This window comes from Mya arenaria, chromosome 5, assembly GCF_026914265.1.
Source record: "Mya arenaria isolate MELC-2E11 chromosome 5, ASM2691426v1".
In the NCBI taxonomy this organism is placed as follows: Eukaryota; Metazoa; Mollusca; class Bivalvia; order Myida; family Myidae; genus Mya; species Mya arenaria.
In genome coordinates, this window is record NC_069126.1 from 29,478,476 (window position 1) to 29,498,866 (window position 20,391).

Sequence of the window (20,391 nt, forward strand, 5' to 3'; positions counted from 1 at the left end):
TGGTGCTTATAAAGGATACCAAGTTTTAGTTTGAAAGAAATGAGTATAAACATGGTAATTCTACTTTACAAGACGTTATTAGACCACAGTAAATCTTTTAGCATTCACCAATCATTTAATATTTTCCGCTTTCTGCTATTAAATACGCGGTTACAATCTTGTTATCAGTAATTTACATAAATGCATTATTTAGTAAGATGTTAATGGTTTATCAGTCAAATTGATGTTTGTTATTCATGTTTATGTATTGAATTAAAATAAGAGGGCACTTTAAATTGAACTAAAGTTACCACAGAAGTAATGAATACTAGGCCTCAAATGCAACCTTGACACAGAGTTAAGTGCTTTAGATTAAACAATATGAGGATAAGCATTTTGAAAAAAACAAAACGATAAAGATTTTTCAGACCATTTTCTGAAACATTTTTTTTTAAATTGAGTGAAAATAGAAATGTCATACAAATCCCCTTTGCACAATTTCCCAAGCTGACAAACATTCTTATGAAGTTTCAGGAGTGTAGGTTCAATTATTTTAGAACTATATGTGTCACATTACACATGTGAGGCCGATATAACATCAATCTACATACTTAAAATAATAAAAGCAACAATTATGTTGCTGCCATCTGTATTTCCTCATTTATAATAGCGCATAATGTTTATGAGTACAGATAAATATACCTACAATAGTTTAATCGGACTGTTATTTACGTGGTAGACAACCAAAGTAAATTGGAAATTGGAAATATGCGCAAAAGCTGCGAGAGATTTGTGTCATAAGCGATGTGATACATCAGTAAGAAACATGTAATGCGTTGTACACAATGATGTCACTTTTATGTAAGTTTTTGACAATTTTCTTTTTTTCATGCAATTGTATCATCTGGTGTCTAGCCCCTTTAACCTGCCCAGTTTAACTTAAGTTCCTAAGTCAATCAGGGACCATAATTTGTATTACAGATAATACTGAGTTATGTAACCTCATTGTATGATGGTCCTTAACAAAAATGTGGAGTATCAAGTGAACTGAATGAAGGGTATTGGAGTTATTAGTGAAAATGCCAACATGCCCTAAATATCTCACCGGACACCGATGCCAAAGGCAGGACGTATAGTAAAGCCTCCTTTTCCAAATACCATGGCTTTCATTTGAAGCAACGCATGTTCCCCAAAACTTTGGGTACAAATTTCGAAAATGTGCAAATATTACTTTCCAAATTTATTTTTGTGTGCAATGTGATCATTCATAAACAAACATGAAAAAAAAAAACATGAACAATTATTACAGTGTTATAAATACGAAATGAACAAAGTGTTAAAGCAACGAAAACTTTCCGATCAGTATTAAAAGCTTGCTTTAAGAACTAATGCATTCAAACATAAACTAAAAACTATGAAACATACAATCACAGGACCGTTATTTAGGTCATGAATGGCACATCAATAGACTACATTTAATAATATAAATAGCAAGGTTATAGTTGGATGCTATGTATGCTAATAAAAGACTAGGGTTCAACAATAAAAAAAGAAAACACAATTTGGAAAATATTACTATTAATTTTTTAAACAACCAGTTATAACGGGCAAAGGAGTTGTTTATGGCCAGAAGCAGGATCATAAACACCTTAGTTTAATGTTGAAAAGATTTGTGCCATGTGATTATAAAATCATTCATAAAAACATCAAAAAAAACATCAACAACTATTACAATGAATGAATAAAATGATTAATTAACGAACACATCAATCATTGCTTGCAACAATCCCATTCAAACATAAACTAACTTAACCATGAAACATACAAACACAGGAAAGTAATGTAGGTCATTGATGGCACATCAATATACAATACATTTAATGATAATTACAACAATTACCTTTTAACAGATCTGCTTACGAAAACATCAATTTAAACAAGAGATGTTTGTCAAACATTATGCCCCCCCCCCCCCCCCAGCACCATTTTGTCAGGATTATATGGACAATTGAATGAAATATGCATGGACCGAAATGACAGCTGATTTTTCACTGACATTGGATGCCGTTGAGGCAGTTTTAAGATTATGACCATTCAAAGTGTGAGGATAGAGTGTGCTATGACAATGACTCTATGACCTCAAAATCAATAGGAGTCATCAGCTGGTCACCAAAAATCTGAATGTCAAGTTTGAGGGCCATGGGTGCTGGCATTGACAAATTATCGCACAGACAAGCTTTTTTCGTTCAAAGTCACTGTGACCTTGACCATTGACCCAATGACCCCTAAAATCATATGGGGTCATCTACAGGTCAGACACAACTACAAGTCAGGTTTGAGGGCCATGGGTGCAGGCATTGTCAAGTTATCACTCGAATCATTTTCGCATTCAAGGTCACGGTGAACTTGACCTTTGACCCAATGACTCCTAAAATAGATAAGGGTCATCTCCTGGTCAGGCCCAACTTCCATGTCATGTTTGATGATCATAGGTTAAGGCATTGTTGAGATATCACTGGGAGAAGATTTGTTAACATTTTTGCGTTAAAGGTTACTGTGGCCATGACCGTAGCCCGATGACCACTAAAGACAAGAGGGGTGATCTACTGGTCAGGCCAAATACTCATGTCAAGTTTGATGACCATAGGTGCAGGTATTGTTGCGTTTGCATTCAAGATCTCTGTGACCTTGACCTTTGACCCTTAAAATCAATAGGGGTCATCTACTGGTTACGCCTGATCTCCAAGTCAAGTTTGAGGGCCATGGGTGCAGGCATTGTTGTGTTATCACACAGACAACCTTTATCATTCAAGGCCACTGTGACCTTGACCTTTGGCCCAATGACCCCCAAAATCAATAGGGACCATCTACTGGTCAGGCCCAACCTCCCAAGTCAAGTTTGAGGGCCATGGGTATAGGTATTGTTGAGTTATCACTCAGACACCCTTTAACCAATCAAGGTCACTGACTTTGACCTTTGGCCCGATGACCCCCAAAAACAATAGGAGTCATCTACTGGTCAAGCCCAACTTCCATATCAAGTTTGATGACCACAGGTCTAGGTATTGTTGAGTTATCACTCAGACAAGCTTTAAAATTATTTTATCATTAAAGGTCAGTGACCTTGACCTTTGACCCGATGAGCCCTAAAATCATTAGGGGTCATCGACTGGTCAGGCCCAACCTTCACGTCAAGTTTGATGACGATACGTCCAGGAATTGTTGAGTTATCACTCGGACAAGCTTTGGTCTACTGACAGATCGACCAACCGACATGTGCAAAGCAATATACCCCACTTCTTTGAAGGGGGACATAATAAATGAATGGGTTTGCACTTAGTATAAGTCATAAATATGAAATGTTATCATTGTGAATCATTATTTAAAGGATGTGAACCTCTTTGCTTTAAGGGATTTTACTTAAAAGGCTTAGTTTAAGCCTTCTATAAGTGACCACCCCCATGGGTCATTAAATGACACATACCTAACACCTCTATAAGGATTTAACAATTTTACTGTAACAATATTCTGATTTGTTTAGACAGTCCCTTGTTCAATGCTAAGTTGATTACTTCTTTCGGTACATATAAATCCCAGAAAAAACATGAAATGCCAGTTTTGGAATTTTGTGTTCTATGTAATTCAGAAAATCTATATCATTATGAATACCTAGACTACTTAATGTACTTCTGAACTCTCTACATTGTTTTCTTTGCTCAACTAAATGACTAAGGATGTTTTTTAAGAATCTAAAGAAATCCTTTACTTGATCAGAATAACCAGTATACTCCCTTTCTTTATTAGAATATACTGCTTTCTCCAACCTTTCAAAAGCTTTGACCAATTCCAAACCAACATGCAGCCTCCAGTCTGGTTTCAATACTAAAGAAGCCTTTCGCCTTAACTCAAATGCAAAAAAAGCGTTCTGTCTTAAATAAAAAATGTCATTTAAAGGTGCACGTTGGATTTCTTGCGAAAAGTTCCTCCAAATGCATGGCATACATGATTGATTAGTTTTCTTAAACATGTGCAAATTTCTACCCTCATACATAAATGTAAAGTCTGGAGTTTTACTGTAGGCTTTGATCAGGAAATGCAGCGCTTTTGTATTAACACTAACTTGAAGAAAGTATTCTAGGAATGCACAGCATTCAGAGTAAATATCATCTGTTTTAAATTCCTGAAACACATTGAAAAGCATATCAAGTTGTTCACCTACTGTATTGATTTCTTCCATGTTTTTAATGATGTAAAAAACAAATTCTACAATAAGAATCAAATCTGGCTTACATCTTTCTAACATTGGAATTGAGTCATCACCTGGCATAGATGTAGCTTGCAAGTTTGGGTCATAAATCTTCAGTTCAGATTGTCCATCAATTTTATATATATTCTCAATACTGAAATTATTTATCAAGATTCCTTCAAGGTGAACATTTTTGTACAATTTAAGCAATTCATTTATCGAACAGGAAGCATTTTTCAGGTCCTTGAATGGTTGACGATCCTGTACTATGTAACAGGAGTTCCGTTTTTGTGAAGGCGCAGTAAGATTAGTAGCCTGTGCAGGTATAGATTCTTTGGTAGCAGCCTGATTTTCTGGGGTGATGGAATGCTCATTATCATCGGCACAACTATATCGTACAAGGGAAGAGTCTGCAAAAGATGTTGCACACAAAGAAAGTATAAAAATACAGATTAATTTCTTAACTGACAAATTACATGTTTATTGATCAACATGGTTAAGATTTCTTACACCTCTAGTGTATCTATTGTGCATTATAAGAAAAACACATGTCAGTATATAGTATTTATAGTGTCATCTTATTTACTCTGCGAGTTCATGTTCCTACTCTGTGTAAATAGTTCTTTAAGGCCTAGTTTAACCCTTTAGTTTAAATCCCTCATTACTTATGGAAACATGTTAGAATAGAGATGCATTTATTTGTTGGAGAAACAAGCATAATTTGATGTTAACAAAATGAATCATTTACATGTACTTAAATGGCTTTCAACCTTTGTTGTAAGATTTCTTTATCTGTCTGATCTCAGCACTGCTTTCTATTTCTAATCTGACGAGAAAAGCCACAAACAAAATCCCTGATGCACAACTTCACATGAAGGTAAACATTTTATGTGTCATGGTACTAGCTTATATACTTATTCGAAAGGGGTGACAAAAGATTCCCTGCCTTATAAGCACTTTGTAACTATGTCAAGGAACATAACTCTAAGTTGAGGCAGACTCACACTTTACGGTGCACAACTTTACATGTTGGTAAACATTTCTGCAAAGTTTCGAGACTGTGGTTCATACCTTAAGGGATATGTGCTGCACAAGATGTCATGCTCTTTATGCCATATTTCAAGAAAAAATCAAGAGCAATCAGACTGCACTTTTTCGGCACAACACAAAACTCAGCATAAACAGCTGCATATACTGCTTAACATTTCTAATCCTAGTTTCATCCCTGTGGCTAATACACTTTTGGAGACTTGACACAATACTTTGTAATTTATGGACGGATTGACAGGCAGACAACCATGCCATCATTCAGTAGAAGGGGAAACATAATTATACCTGTCTCTTCACGTTGGTCTTCCCAGTTATCTGGAACGTCAGGCACATTTTGTCCTTGGGTTTTCTCTGAGATGCCTAAATTTGAACATGTTTTATATTAGGAACATAGATGGTTAGTTGATGTTTTAATAAAATTGAATTTGTTCACATGTTCATAATTTGTTGCATCACAGCATTTACCAAATGCCTTTTCAAATTTTGTATGTGCGCTAATAATTATTTAATATCCTATACCTAAATAAGTATCTGTATTGTTTGATATGCTTGTATTTATATAGTTTTGTTGGTGTACTAAGGAGTATTGAAAACAACAATATTTATGTTATGGTAAACATACTTGACATCTCAAGACAGAGGAAACACCCACTAAAACACCCCCTGTGCATCTAATAGGGCAAACATACCATAAGGACATTAACAGTATATCTAATCATATAAAGTTTATTATACCTTCAGGTTCCTTAACTACATGTACTGTCCTACTCTTACGACTTGGGACGCTCGTTCTACTTTTACGTTCTCGTTTTGAGTCTGAAATAGTAATAATAATCAATGTAAAATAGAGACAATTTCTAGCAATTAATTAAAGTAGAATTTGGGCATGAAATGCACAATGTAGTAAAATGGAGACTAATTTTCATTTTAGTGACATAAGCATAATTTAACGAAGCTAATCTATGTATAATCACACATACTTTTAGATAAAATTTAAATCCATTGAAAGATCAATAACATTAGTACTTAATTGAAATCTCGAAAATTATGATTTTGATAAAAAAATAATTATGACCTACCATAATTATGATCTTCTCCAGTCTTCAGGGATTTGGGATCTCTAGGCATCTCAGACCCATTGTTTGCCTCCACTTGTTCACAAGTCTCCACATTTTTTGGTCCTTGGGACATGTCAGTAGCCTCAACTTTTTGAGCAGGAATGTCAAAGCCTGTTGGACTACCCTCCCCTAAAGGGGTAATTTTATCACTGAACTTGAGGACCTCTAATTTATCTGATTGCGGTGAACCACTCGCACCTGCATCCTTGCCCTTAAAACAAACAAGCCTCATCAGTATAAGCAACAAATAATTCTTGTAAAAAGATGTTTATCAACAAAATATAACAGGGTTATGATTTTTACACTTTAATCAGGGAGGTTGTATTTGACTGGGTAGATTTTTGTGGATTTGGATTTTATAAAGCACTAACTTAGAGCTATCAGAATCTTCAAATTGAACTGTCAGAGGAATACCGCTGTTCAGGGGCATAAATAATATGATTTTTTATTTACTTATTGGTTAAAATCGTTATTAAGACTTCACTCATTTAATGTTTATAAATACCTTAGGAAATTTATTTTCTCTGAGATTTTTAATATCTTCTCTGAGAATTTTATTCTGTTCTAGCAAACTTCTTTTTTCTGAAATTGAAATAAAAAAGAATTTAGCTTTAAAAGATAAACAGTTTCTGAAACAGAAGATAAAAAAGTGCATAAAAACTAAGAGTCATTTTAAGATGTTGCAAGTTTTTTTAATTAAACCAACATTTGGCTATACTGTCTTACAAATATTCTTGAAATGTATATAAATATATACATACATATATTTACATTTCAAGTTAAAATTTGTAATTATTTTCAAATTATGGCCAAACTCAGGTTTTGAAATGTTAACAGTAACAACAATGTTTACACCTAAGGCTATGACAATACCGCAACTTCTTGGAACAACAGACAAAGAGACAAGCCAATAACAATACCATCTTTAGTCTTCTTTAGCTCCTTTGAATGATCCTTTTTAATCTGCTCTATCTCCTTGGAATGTTGGTTTTCCCTCTCCTCTAGCTCCATGGAGTGTTGGTTTTCCCTCTCCTCTAGCTCCTTGGAGTGTTCCTTTTTAATCTCCTCTATCTTCTCTTGTGTCTCACGTAACGCTTTCCTGAGGAAAAGGAAAATCTAATCAATGCAACAAATTTATTCATTCAAATTTATGCACAACATGAAAAAATTGAGGTAATTGATAAAGACAATACAATTCAGAGGCTCTAATTGAGTATTCAAAGACATAACATACATTCAAGTGTATCAAATATTTAAAGACCAGATAGTCCTGTTTAACAGAAGTAAGAATAAATATTGCACATGGATCATTGGATTCAAACAGTTACAATAATTGGATCATTGGATTCAAACAGTCACATGGATCATTGGATTCAAACAGTCACATGGATCATTGGATTCAAACAGTCACATGGATCATTGGATTCAAACAGTGTTATTGATAACGATTTATATAATGGGTCAAGTACAATGGGAGAGTCACAACTTTTAACTTATATATGCAAAAATGTCTTAAATAAATAAGAATAATAATGTTTTAACAAATTTGTTTAAGCATAGCAGATACCATTTTACACATATTCAAAAATTCCTTTTTGTTAGTTGTGTTTACCAGCTGTTCAAGTTTATATTTGTTTGGATGTCTGTTAAAATATGGTTATATATAATGCCAGTGATTTTTATTTAAATTTTCAAAACCACCTGTGGCTTTACAATTGGGAAAATAAGCGCGTTAATTCCCAAAATTGGGAAAATACAATAAACATTAAAATGGTCATTTAAAATAACCAGTAACAAAGACAACTGTTTCAACTGTTTTAATGACAGTTACAAAACACATGTAAAACATGATTTTTGTGCCAAATAATCCCTATTAAGCATTATCACTTTCTCACCAAACAAATTGCAATATATGTGACATAATTATGATTAAACTTTTAAGTTGAATGTTACATTTTGCTATAAGGTAATGCTATCACATATTATATGTTATTGTTTGCCGTTAAAGTTGAAGTCAAAACGTCGAAAATCGTGAACAAATTGATCAGTGTCATTAGACGAATTAGTCAATTGTTTGATTAACAAGTTCTTAAAAATTTCAAAGACAATTTAATGGGCTTATCTTCCTCTTAAATTGGATACAAAATTTGCTGTCTATTAAAAATGACTCATAGAGAGAATGGAATGAATATATCAATATTTTTAATTTATTCCAATTTCCAAATAGTCAGACTTGTTTGCAATTGAAAAAACAACAACAAATGAATGAATTTTGTAAAATTTCATCTACATGTTTCCTTTGGCATTCATCAAAAAGTAAATACACCATCATTATAATGAATAAATACTGTCTACTTTCAGTTTCATTCCCAGTTCTGTCATTTTCCGATATTGGCAATGAAGGTCAATGTCATGTTTGTAAACATGTAAGTGAGGCATGACAAAGAACAGCATTGTCTATTAGTTATTTTAATCCCCTCCTGCACCGAATAATGCACTGTCACTTTTAAATTATTGATCCTTTTGTTGACAATGACACATGTTTTTTACACAATGTTTTTAACTCTTAATTTGTTACATGCTCTCTGATTGGATAAAAAATATAGTTCAACCAATGAAAATCAACCTTTCACCACGACGCGGATTTTACATCATGTCTCTGTGAATAGAATCTTGCATGTAGGGGAAATAACTGTTTTGTTTATATTTTCATCGTCTTTTATGCTTTTTTCTTTTGAAGTTTTAGAAAAGATACTTTTTGCCATTGGGAACATGACCAAATACCGTCTATAAATATTGTCGAAAAAAACCCTGACAATACAATTAAATATTTTTTATTTAATTCTTAGGGGAGTTGATTACCTTTTTGGGGAAAAATATGACTATTTTTTGGGAAAATTGGACAATTTTCGGCGAGGGAAAACAGCCGTTATTCGGCGGTAAATTTCACGAAAAAAATTACTGAAGTATTATCTCAATTTAAAGGAAGGTATTGGACTTACAAGTGAAAATCCCAACTTGCCCTAAAATTTAACCGGACGCCGACGCTTGGGCGAGTAGTATACCCATATGTCCAGTTTTTTAAAAACATGAAAAATATGTATTTGTTTAAAAAGATACAAAGGGCAATAACTCTTACAATATTTTGGTTGGATATATATAACTCGTCACAAAAAAATCACAATTTACTGTGAATAAGTTTATGAAGTTTGAAGTTGGTACCTTCAATGGTTTTAAAACAATAACCCATATTTGTACTTTACTTCAAAATTATCCAAACAACCTTTCTCATAAATTTTCAGGATACTTGGCCTGAAAATGTTACCTGTAGAGTGTTAACAAGGTTTTTCTATATTTGGGCTCTGTGACCTAGATTTTGGCCCCAGAAGACCCATATATTCAAACTTGAGCTAGAAATCATCATAACAGTATTTCAAACAAATGTCCAGGATATTTGGGCTGAAAATGTTACCTCAAGAGTGTTAACATTTTTCCATATTTGTGCTCTGTGACCTAGTTTTTGACCTCAGATGACCCATATTCAAACTTAAGGTAGAAATCATCAAAACAAACTTCTGACATATTTTCCAGGATATTTGGGCTGAAAAGGTCAACTCAAAAGAGTTAACAAGGTTTTTCCATATTTGGGCTCTGTGACCTAGTTTTTGACCCCAGATGACCCATATTCGAAATTGAGCTAGAAATCATCGAAACAACCTTTCTGACAAATTTCCAGGATATTTGGGCTGAAAATGTTACCTCTAGAGTGTTAACAAGGTTTTTCCATATTTGGGCTCTGTGATCAGTTTTTGACCCCAGATGACCCATATTCGTACTTGAGGTAGAAATCATTAAAACAACCTTTCTGACAAATTTCCAGGATATTTGGGCTGAAAATGTTAAGTCTATAGAGTGTAAACAAGGTTTTTCTTTATTTGGGGTCTGTGACCTAGTTTTTGACCCCAGATGACCCATATTCGAACACGTCCGAGTAATTACTGGGACAAACATCATGACCAAGTTTTGTAACAATTGAGGCAAAAATATGACCCCTAGAGTGTTAACAAACTAAGTGTGGACGTACATCAGACGACAGATGAAGGAAAATCATCTGATCCTAAGGCCTAAAAAATTTTTTTTCAAAAATAGGTAGGGTAGGTAGGCTTTTTATTTTTATTTTTTTTATTTGGCTTTATATAAGAATGTCATTTTCATCATTGGAGAATGGTGTTAAAGTAATCTTCGGTATAAAGCATTCAAGGTTTGAAACTACTTATTTTTTTTATTTTTTTTTCAAACTAACTATAACTAGAAGCGCCGCAATGCGACGAAACCAGGTTTTTGTTATGGGCAATCAGAAATTATAGCCTATTAATTTGTTGTATGAGCAAGTTCAATCTGCAGCTTCATATAAGCTATATTCACACTAAGATTCATCACTATCCATCAATTCTAACTAAGTTGTTGGGCAGAAAAACATTTTTCTATTTTTAGGAACAGTGACCTTGACCCCACCTCCCAAGCTAGCTCTTCACATAAGCTACCTTCGCTCTAAGTTTCATCAATATCTATCAATGCTTACTAAAGTTATTGGGAAGAAATCATTTTTCTATTTTTAGTAACAGTGACCTTGACCCCACGCCCCTCAAAAGAAATTCCAAGCTTGCTCTTCACATAAGCTACTAGTACCTACACACAAAATTTCGTCAATATCTATCAATCCTAACTAAAGTTATTGGGCAGAAACCATTTTTCTATTTTTAGTAAAAGTGACCTTGACCTTAGCTCCACCCCCCTCAAAAGCAATCCCAAGCTAGCTCTGTACATAAGCTACCTACACACCAAGTTTTATCAATATCTATCAATGCTTACTAAAGTTATTGGGCGGACACCATTTTCAAATTTTTAGTAACAGTGACTTTGACCTTAGCCCCACCCCCCTCAAAAGCAATCTCAAGCTAGCTCTTTACATAAGCTACCCACACACCAAGTTTAATCAATATCTATCAATGCTATCAAAAGTTATTTGGCAAAAAACGTTTTTCTATTTCAAGTAACAGTGACATTGACCGTAGCCCCTCCCCACTCAAAAGCAATCCCAAGCTAGCTCTTCATATGCTACATACACACCAAGTTTCATCATTATCTGTCAATCCTGACTAAAGTTATTGGGCGGAAACCATTTTTCTATTTTTAGTAATAGTGACCTTGACCTTAGCCCCTCCCCACTCAAAAGCAATTCCAAGCTAGCTCTTCACATAAGCTACCTACACACTAAGTTTCATCAATATAACTTATGTTATTGGGCAGAAACCATTTTTCTATTTTAAGTAACAGTCGACCTTGACCTTAGCCCCACCCCCCTAAAAAGCAATCCCAAGCTAGCTCTGTACATAAGCTACCTACACACCAAGTTTCATCAATATCGGTCAATGCTAACTAAAGTTATTGCACAGAAACCATTTTTCTATTTTAAGTAACAGTGACCTTGACCATTTTTCTATTTTAAGTAATAGTGACCTTGACCTTAGCCCCTCCCCACTCAAAAGCAATCCCAAGCTAGCTCTTCACATAAGCAACTTACACACCAAGTTTCATCAATATCTATCAATGCTAACTAAAGTTATTGGGCAGAAACCATTTTTCTATTTAAAGTAACAGTGACCTTGACCTTAGCCCCTCCCCCCTCAATAGCAATCCCAAACTAGCTATTCACATAAGCTACCTACACACCAACTTTCGTCAATATCTATCAATCCTAACTAAAGTTATAGGGCAGAAACCATTTTTCTATTTTTAGTAACAGGCGACCTTGACCTTAGCCCCACCCCCCTCAAAAGCAATCTCAAGCTAGCTCTTCACATAAGCTACCTACACACCAAGTTTCATCAATATCTGTCAATGCTAACTAAAGTTATTGGGCAGAAACCATTTTTCTATTTTAAGTAACAGTGACCTTGACCAATTTTCTATTTTAAGTAATAGTGACCTTGACCTTAGCCCCTCCCCACTCAAAAGCAATCCCAAGCTAGCTCTTTACATAAGCAACTTACACACCAAGTTTCGTCAATATCTATCAATGCTTACTAAAGTTATTGGGCAGAAACCATTTTTCTATTTTTAGTAACAGTGACCTTGACCTTAGCCCCACCCCCCTCAAAAGCAACCCAAGCTAGCTCTTCCCATAAGCTACCTACACACCAAGTTTCATCAATATCTATCAGTGCTAACTAAAGTTATTGAACAGAAACCAATGTTTGACGCCCGCCCGCCCAACGACAACCTCATTCTAATAACCCGGTTTTCGTTGAAAACCGGGTTAAAAACGGTAGGGTCAGCGCCTATTCCGTAGGTAGGGTCGGGTAACCCGAACCAAATGTATTTTTTTAGGCCTAATTGCTCACCCTCAGCCTAAGGCTAAGGTGAGCTGAAAAGTATTCTATTTTTTACAAAAAAGACACAAAATTCACAGCACAACTTCTTCTTTTTTTTTGGCCTCATTCAACTCTCAACGGTAGTTCTATTAGTTTAAATGCATTCCAAATCTCTTAGAATTCTTCAAATTCTATTACTTAAAGTGCTTTTGCTTTGTTTCCTTCTTCGAAATATACAATTGTTTCTAACAATTTCAGGCATTTTGTCACTACATGTATTTTCACAAATCTAAGGGCGCTGGGCCTATTCACAAAAAGGTGGAAAAAACACTGGTGAGATTCTATATCCTACTTTGTGGTTTTTGTCACAGGATATGTTCCACAAAATTAAACACAAGTATGTTATATCACATATTAGACACATACAATGAGCTGAATGTACAAATCATTTCAATATAATAATGAAACGTCCATTTTTCTCAATATGATAGTTATCATAATCGACTCCTTGTTATTGTTTAAAACCAGCAGTGAAGAAAGATGGTCTTTAAGACTAACAGTAATTCACAATAATTTCTGTCTTAGTGATGGGAGTGGGAAAGTCCTCAGCAAAAACCTGAATAGGTGGCAAATCATCAGATGAAGCGGAAAATGCAACTACTGTCAGTCTGAAGTTTTGACATACAAATGTATATTGAGAGTTTAGCAGGTTATAGTTTCTGATATATAATACTTAAAGAGTAGCCAGCAGCCTACTGATTACAGAGTACTGTGAACTCACCCCATTATTGTTTTGTTATTGCCTAAAATTCTGATTCAATCATCTACCTAAAGGATAACTGTGTTCCAGAAAATGTAAATCTTTTTAGTAGGCAGTTAACATGCCTGTCTTAAGTCACCTTTATGCCTCCCCGCCCCTCAGCCCCAACCTCAAATTTGGATATATAATTTAATGACTCCAAAATCAGTACATGTAAAGTTAAGAAATTAAAAGAAAATCTATTATTGATAAGCACAATTGATTAGGGCCTATGTTTGAGGCCCATAGACGATAATGATTAATTAAATCCAATCACGGCCCCACCTTCAATAACACGAGTAGTCACAGACTGCCAATATCACCAGCTCAATTAAGACCCGTATCAACTTCGCCTAACAACCACAACGGATAATATTAAAAAAATAGCAAATGGCAATAACTCTAAAAAATACTGCATCAAGAGTTATGGTTTTAGTGCTGTGCACTTCTCCTCAATGAAATCTATCTGAATATGAGTTTGAAGTCAAATCTTTTAAGATTATTCATGGCAAACTCCAAGCAAAACAAGAGCTGTCATAGAGACAGCGCGTCAGACCATTCCGCCACTTTTAAGATAAGAATTGCAAAGTTGAAGTGAAACATGCATGGATCACTGTAAAATAAATTTTAAATGCAAAACCTTCACCAGAATTTCTAAGTAGAACAATTAAGGGCCATCATTTGCAAAACACAGTAAGGCCAGAGTTTTTTTATTTTTCGTTTTACCGGAGAGCCGTACCTAAATATTGCAAAACCCAAATAAGAAAAAGATTCAAATTTCAAACTTTATTTTATTTTTTCAGCCGCCCGTTTCTTCGATCTCCGATAAAATATAAAATTTAATGTTATTTAACCTAACGCTAATTTCAAAACAACAAAAAATTATCGCAGACAATTTCCAAGATCGCGGAAGCTGGCGTTTATTGCTTAAAATATTAACTGAAATATGTTTCATTGTTTTGTGATATCGCATGCATATTATATGCCATGATGAAAATAAAACTTGAAACTTGCTTATTATCATCATCTAAGCGCTTGAATGGAATATGGCAGCCTTTTACGAAATTTTAAAGTGGATTTAGTTTGAAGACTGATACGGTTGTTCATAAAATCGTGGCGTTTGTCATTTTGTGATATCAGAACGGAATTGTATTTTCTTTATATCGAAGCATAAATTAATTAAATATTTCTGTGTGTAGACCTGTTTACACGGGGACACACTGAAAATTGAAATTTGCTGTACAGTTTCCGACTACAGAAAAAGATGAGTATGTGACATTGGATTTGGTTTGAAAAAATGACCTTTGCCGTAGCTTTCAATACTGCCGGTAGGAGATATGTCTATCAGATGGTGGATGAAGCTGATAAAAATCATTAGTAAGAAACGAATTTACAGAAATATGCTAAAACTTTTTAATCACACTGCAGGCTTTCAAGTGACCGATAACAAAAAAGTGAGATAAAAGTAGGCGGATTTTTTGGAAAAGTAGGGGAAAATCGGGATATTAAGAGCAAAAAGTAGGGATAGTACGACTCTTTACTTACCTTTCTTGATGCGAACAAATAACTACTAAATCAGTTGTCCTTTCCAATAACTCATTCATCTGCCCCTGAATACACTTCAACCATGGGATAAAGTCCTCGGAAGAATAAGTTAAATTTAAAATGCCATGCTTCAATTTCGGCTTGGTTGGGTGTAGCCTTTTTTTTGTAAAATTCTGTGTTTTAAAGGTTATATTTGGTTTTCATTAACTAGAAACATGCACTACAACCAAACAAGCAAAAAGTAAAGCATGACATTTGAAATATGAGTTAACTTTCTCCTTCAGGGGAGGATGAATTAGTTATCCGAAAGGGCAGTTAATTAGAATTGCTTTATTGACAATGGGCATATTGGCCAATACCTGGCCAATTTTTCACAAACAGGCTCAAGAATTGACTCAACTGAGTCCACCAAGTTATACAAAAAAGAAACAAAAGATTTATACAAGAAATACCCAGGCTACACTCAAACAAGCAAAATTGTAGAGAGGTATTTCAACTTATTTTTTTTTTACTTCGGGGGACTAAATCTCCCAGATGAAATGCCTTTCAGGGGCAGGCATGTATGCTAAATCCCCTGCCAGCGGAAAAATCCCCGGGAATTCCAACCCATCCCATGGCCCTCCGCCGGGGGATCCATATCCTCAGGAATTTTTTTTTTATTTTTTTTTAAAAAGTAGCTCAAGAATGACAGTGGAAAGAATCCATAATATTATATTTGTGAAATTCCATGAAGGACCATGATGACTAAGTCCAAAAATTATTTAATGAGAGTGCGTTTCTGTATTTATTCTTTTATCATAAATGTAGAAATTGCGCTAAATTTCGCTGTGTAAAAATCCCCTGGTGTCGTATCAAAATCCTCTGGAATTCAGACCTAAATCCCCTGGCAATTAAGCCTCATAGAAATATGGCATGTATGGGCAGGTAAATGAGTTATTGAAAAGGACAATAGTGATGTACATGTAGTTATCTTTGCTTATAAACCAGTGCTTCAAGAGGGATTCAGCCACAGGATGAGGAGATGAACCTGGAAATGGTGTCTCAGACTTGTCAACATTCACCACTCATTCTCATCATAGAACCCCTCTTGCAGCACTGAAGACCTACTGCATCAAACTTATACTACAAAAATACTAGGAATGGCTTCTTTTAAAACCAAGATTTAGATTAATTCAATCAATGCATCTAGTTAAAACTTTTTTATTATTTCTTGAACTATTTTTACAAAAAAGTACCGGGGTGGGAATAGTAGGGCTTTTTCAAGGAAAAGTAAGGAAAAGTATTTTTACAAAAAAGTACTGGGGTAGGAATAGTAGGGCTTTTTCAAGAAAAAGTAAGGAAAAGTAGAAGCCTAACAAAAAAGTAGGGAAAAGTAGGAAAAGAAGGGCCCGCTTAAAGCCTGACACTGCAGTAATCTTTAAAATTCAGTTGACATATGCTGGTCAAAAGCTAGTCCAACTAAGCTGATGGCAGTGATGCAATCCTAGGAAATATTGATATTTTTTTGCAAATGGCCAATATCCCCACTCATGTCAAACACTTGAAAGACCAAAATAGTTTAGGGTGTAACGAAAATAAACTGTGATTTCTCAAAACATTTCACTTTTTTCAGTGCCAAGGCAAGCTGTGATGAAACCATTGGCAAAGGGAAAATGAGCTTCCTGGTAATGTAAATTGTCCGGTGGATTCGTTTGAAAAGTATCTCTGGAAACTGCATCCACAAATTGACTGCTTATGGCAGCGACCATTTGATAGCTTTGAACTTAATGGACCAATTTGGTACTGTATGGCTCCCTTTGGAAAGGGAAAACTAGCTGGAATGATGGGCGATATTTCAAACATGGCACATTTGTCTTAATGGTACACAAACCATTGTGTTCGAGCCACATCAATATCCGAACTTGATAGAAATCGAGGCTCGACATCTGGTACAAGTGTCTGGACATAAATCAGAAATGTCTATCCATAGCTACTCGAGACGTTTGTGTGATGAAAAACAGCAGCAAATGCTTGACACACTGGCTAAAGCCTTGCAGAAAAAGGCAAATGTGACTAATATATATCAACAGGCTCCAATAAATCAACATCCTCTTACTGAAACAGCTACTTCTGGAGTTGACATAATGATATGGATTTTCTTGTGGAGATTTTTCGTGATGATAATGAATTTATTGAGTAGAAGCCACTGGGAAGGAGAATCATCCCCCCAAATGTACAGACATATGTTAGTAACAAACCCATTGTCATACTGGAGAGAACAAACATTGCATTGCAACCAGTGATAACTACTCAGGCATCATCAGTCGCTAACGCCTCGGGAGACATTCTGTTCTCGGGTTGACAATATCAATGTCACACAGTCATGCTGCCATATGATATTTATATATATATAAAATATGTTTGATGTCAAACTCAAAGACTTTTCAAGTTAAGCTTTGGACAAAAAATAAGTATGGAACTGAACAAAGGGCACCCAAAGGTGCACTGCACTTCAACTAGATCTATCTGTAAATAATGTTTGAAGTCAAAGACTTTGCAAGTTATGCTCTGGAAAAGATCACCCCCCCCTCACGCACACACACCGCACACACACCGCACACACCGCGCACACACACCGCGCGCACACACACACACACTGCGCACACACACACACACACACACCGCACACACACACACACACCGCGCACACACACACACCGCGCACACACACACACACCGCGCGCACACACACACCGCGCACACACACACACACCGCGCGCACACACACACACACCGCGCACACACACCGCGCACACACACACACCGCGCACACACACACACACACCGCCACACACACACACACACACACACACACACACACTCGACGGGGGATTTTATGCTCAGGATTAATAATGTATTATTTCATATAAAGTTCTTACTGGAGAGATGCTATCACTGCTTTCCAGTTTTCCTTTTTCTTTTTGCCAGCCATCATTTACCTGAAATAAGATTAAGAAAGTTAAAGATGTTGATATAAATTATAATCATGTGTTATCTTTTTTCCTCTCGAGTTAGATGGAAAATGAATTCTACCTGGTAGACATACCAAGTCATCTATTTTAAAGAAAATATACAAAATAACTGCTACACTTAAATAAATTGTAAACTATGAGGTACTTCAGCTAGTAAGTTTCATTGCATTGTACACATCGATGCCAAGTTTGTCAGTTTTCGACAATTTTCTTTTTTATTCGCTATTTTATTATACGTGAGACAGCCCCTTTAAAGCTGGAAGCATTTAGTGAATTCAAAAAAGATATAACTTATGATATGTATTTGAATAATGGCCTAAAAAAATACATTTGGTTCGCACTCTACCTACAAAATAGGCGCCGTCACCTAGTCTTAAATAATAGACTTGTTATACGGAATTCTTTCAATCCCTAACGTATACACAGGTTTGAGCAAAAACTGGGTGGGTTTGAAGAGTATTGAAATTGTATTTAATGAAGTATTTTATGTTTGAAATGGATAATAAAGGTTTATATTCATATATATATCATGTCAGTTCAAAGCTTTTTTGCACAAAACAAGCGTTAAACACATGATCTACCTTTCAAATAAAAAGAAACTTGACTGACACAGACAACAACTATGCCAAGTGGAACAACTCGACCCAATTGTAATAACTTGGCCACCTCTGACAAGCTTCGTGATAGACCTCGTAATTAAATCGTACCAACTCGGCCATGACAAAAGTGCCCAGATTGTTCTTAAACTGTGAACTGCAGCCTCGCGTTATGTTTTGTCAGAATGAAATGAAGGAAAAACCCATCTAACTCATAATAATTCGTTGGATATTTATTTTTTGTGTACTGAACTAATATAAATTAACATTATCTAGTACTATTTCTCGTTCTTATGATATTTTATGGACGCAATATGCTTTAACCTGGAATCCTGATCCCACTTTTGGTACAAAAACAGTTTGTAGGTGAAGGATTTGCCATATCAAAAATCGTAAAAAAAATCTGTCAACGTACAATTATTTGGACTAGGCGCTGACCCTACCATTTTATAGTCAGTTTTAAAACAAGAGCCGTCGTAAGACAGCGCGCTTGACTACGCCGCTTTGATTTAGAAGTGAATACAATAACGATGTAAATTACCAAGTTTGGTCCCTTTATGTCAAACCTAACTAAAATTATTCGATGCATGAAGACTTTCCCCCGCATGCCATGTATTGACATTTGAACATGAAAACTTCAAATGTTAGCAGTAATTGAAATACTTACCGGAGAATCATGTTCTTTGGAATATGTATCTACATAATGTAAGACAAACATCTTTATTGATCAAAATCATAAATAAACTCATCTCAATCAGAAAAACACTTTTATGATGGCTGTTCCATATTTAGGTACTGTTCCGATTTAGGTACTCAACCAGTATATAAAAAAAATTATGTACTGATACAGTAATGATATTTTTTCAACTAATTTTTTCTTTATACATTTATTGAAATGTCGTTTTATCACTTTTAATTATTTTGTATTAATTTTTAACAATATAAATGGACTGACGGGCCACGTACTGTAAACAATATCAAAGGACTGCCATGGGCCATATTTTAGTGACCAAGCTATGTGACGATCACCTGAGGTGAAACTTGAACCAGGTGAAAACAAAGATGGCCGCGAATCAAGGTTGGTAGCGAATTTAAGGACTAGGACGATACATTAATGATGAAATCAACCAATGACAACTGTTTTTTTATGAATGAACACTATAAAACTAAAACTAGTTAGGTACCATGACAAAAAACATCGTACCTTTATCCGAACTACCTTTATCTGCATAATCCCATGTGTCGCCCAAATGATGATGAAATCGATAACCCTTCTAAACCTTCTAGATGGGGTCGTGCTAAACTGCTGACCGATTAGCTGACCATATAGAAATAGAAGAGATTTGCTGACGAATTGCTGACCATATAAACAAAGAAGGATTTTTATTTTTTAAGTTTTTCTGTTTGTTATGTTTGTTTTCAGTGTTTTAAATGTTATAATGTCCTATGAAATAATTAATTGAATTGACGAATATTCTTTTTTGTTATTCCAAGAGCGTTTCGTTGCAGATACAGTAGATGTCTTTTTATCAGTAAAAGATAGAAATAAAACTGTCTACATCCAGGCCACACCACGTGGAGGCGCTCTTACCATGGCCTATTTTTTTTTGAGTGAATGAGCTAGTGAGTGGTGATTGATTGAGTGATTGAGTGATTGTGTGAGTGAAAGAGTT

At 35.1% G+C, this 20,391-nt stretch overlaps 1 protein-coding gene across 1 annotated transcript; it reads right to left on the reverse strand.

Annotated features, from left to right (window-relative positions):
* Positions 1 to 1,206: 1,206 nt before the first annotated feature.
* Positions 1,207 to 20,004, reverse strand: LOC128234828 (uncharacterized). The gene is made up of 8 exons (XM_052949358.1): positions 19,923 to 20,004; positions 18,030 to 18,089; positions 7,314 to 7,492; positions 6,899 to 6,975; positions 6,355 to 6,604; positions 6,011 to 6,091; positions 5,561 to 5,635; positions 1,207 to 4,635 (listed from the first exon to the last, which is right to left on the reverse strand). Exons 2-8 carry the CDS (start codon positions 18,083 to 18,085, stop codon positions 3,548 to 3,550), a joined length of 1,806 nt encoding a protein of 601 aa, XP_052805318.1. The 5' UTR covers positions 18,086 to 18,089; positions 19,923 to 20,004; the 3' UTR covers positions 1,207 to 3,547.
* Between the last annotated feature and the right edge of the window lie 387 nt (positions 20,005 to 20,391).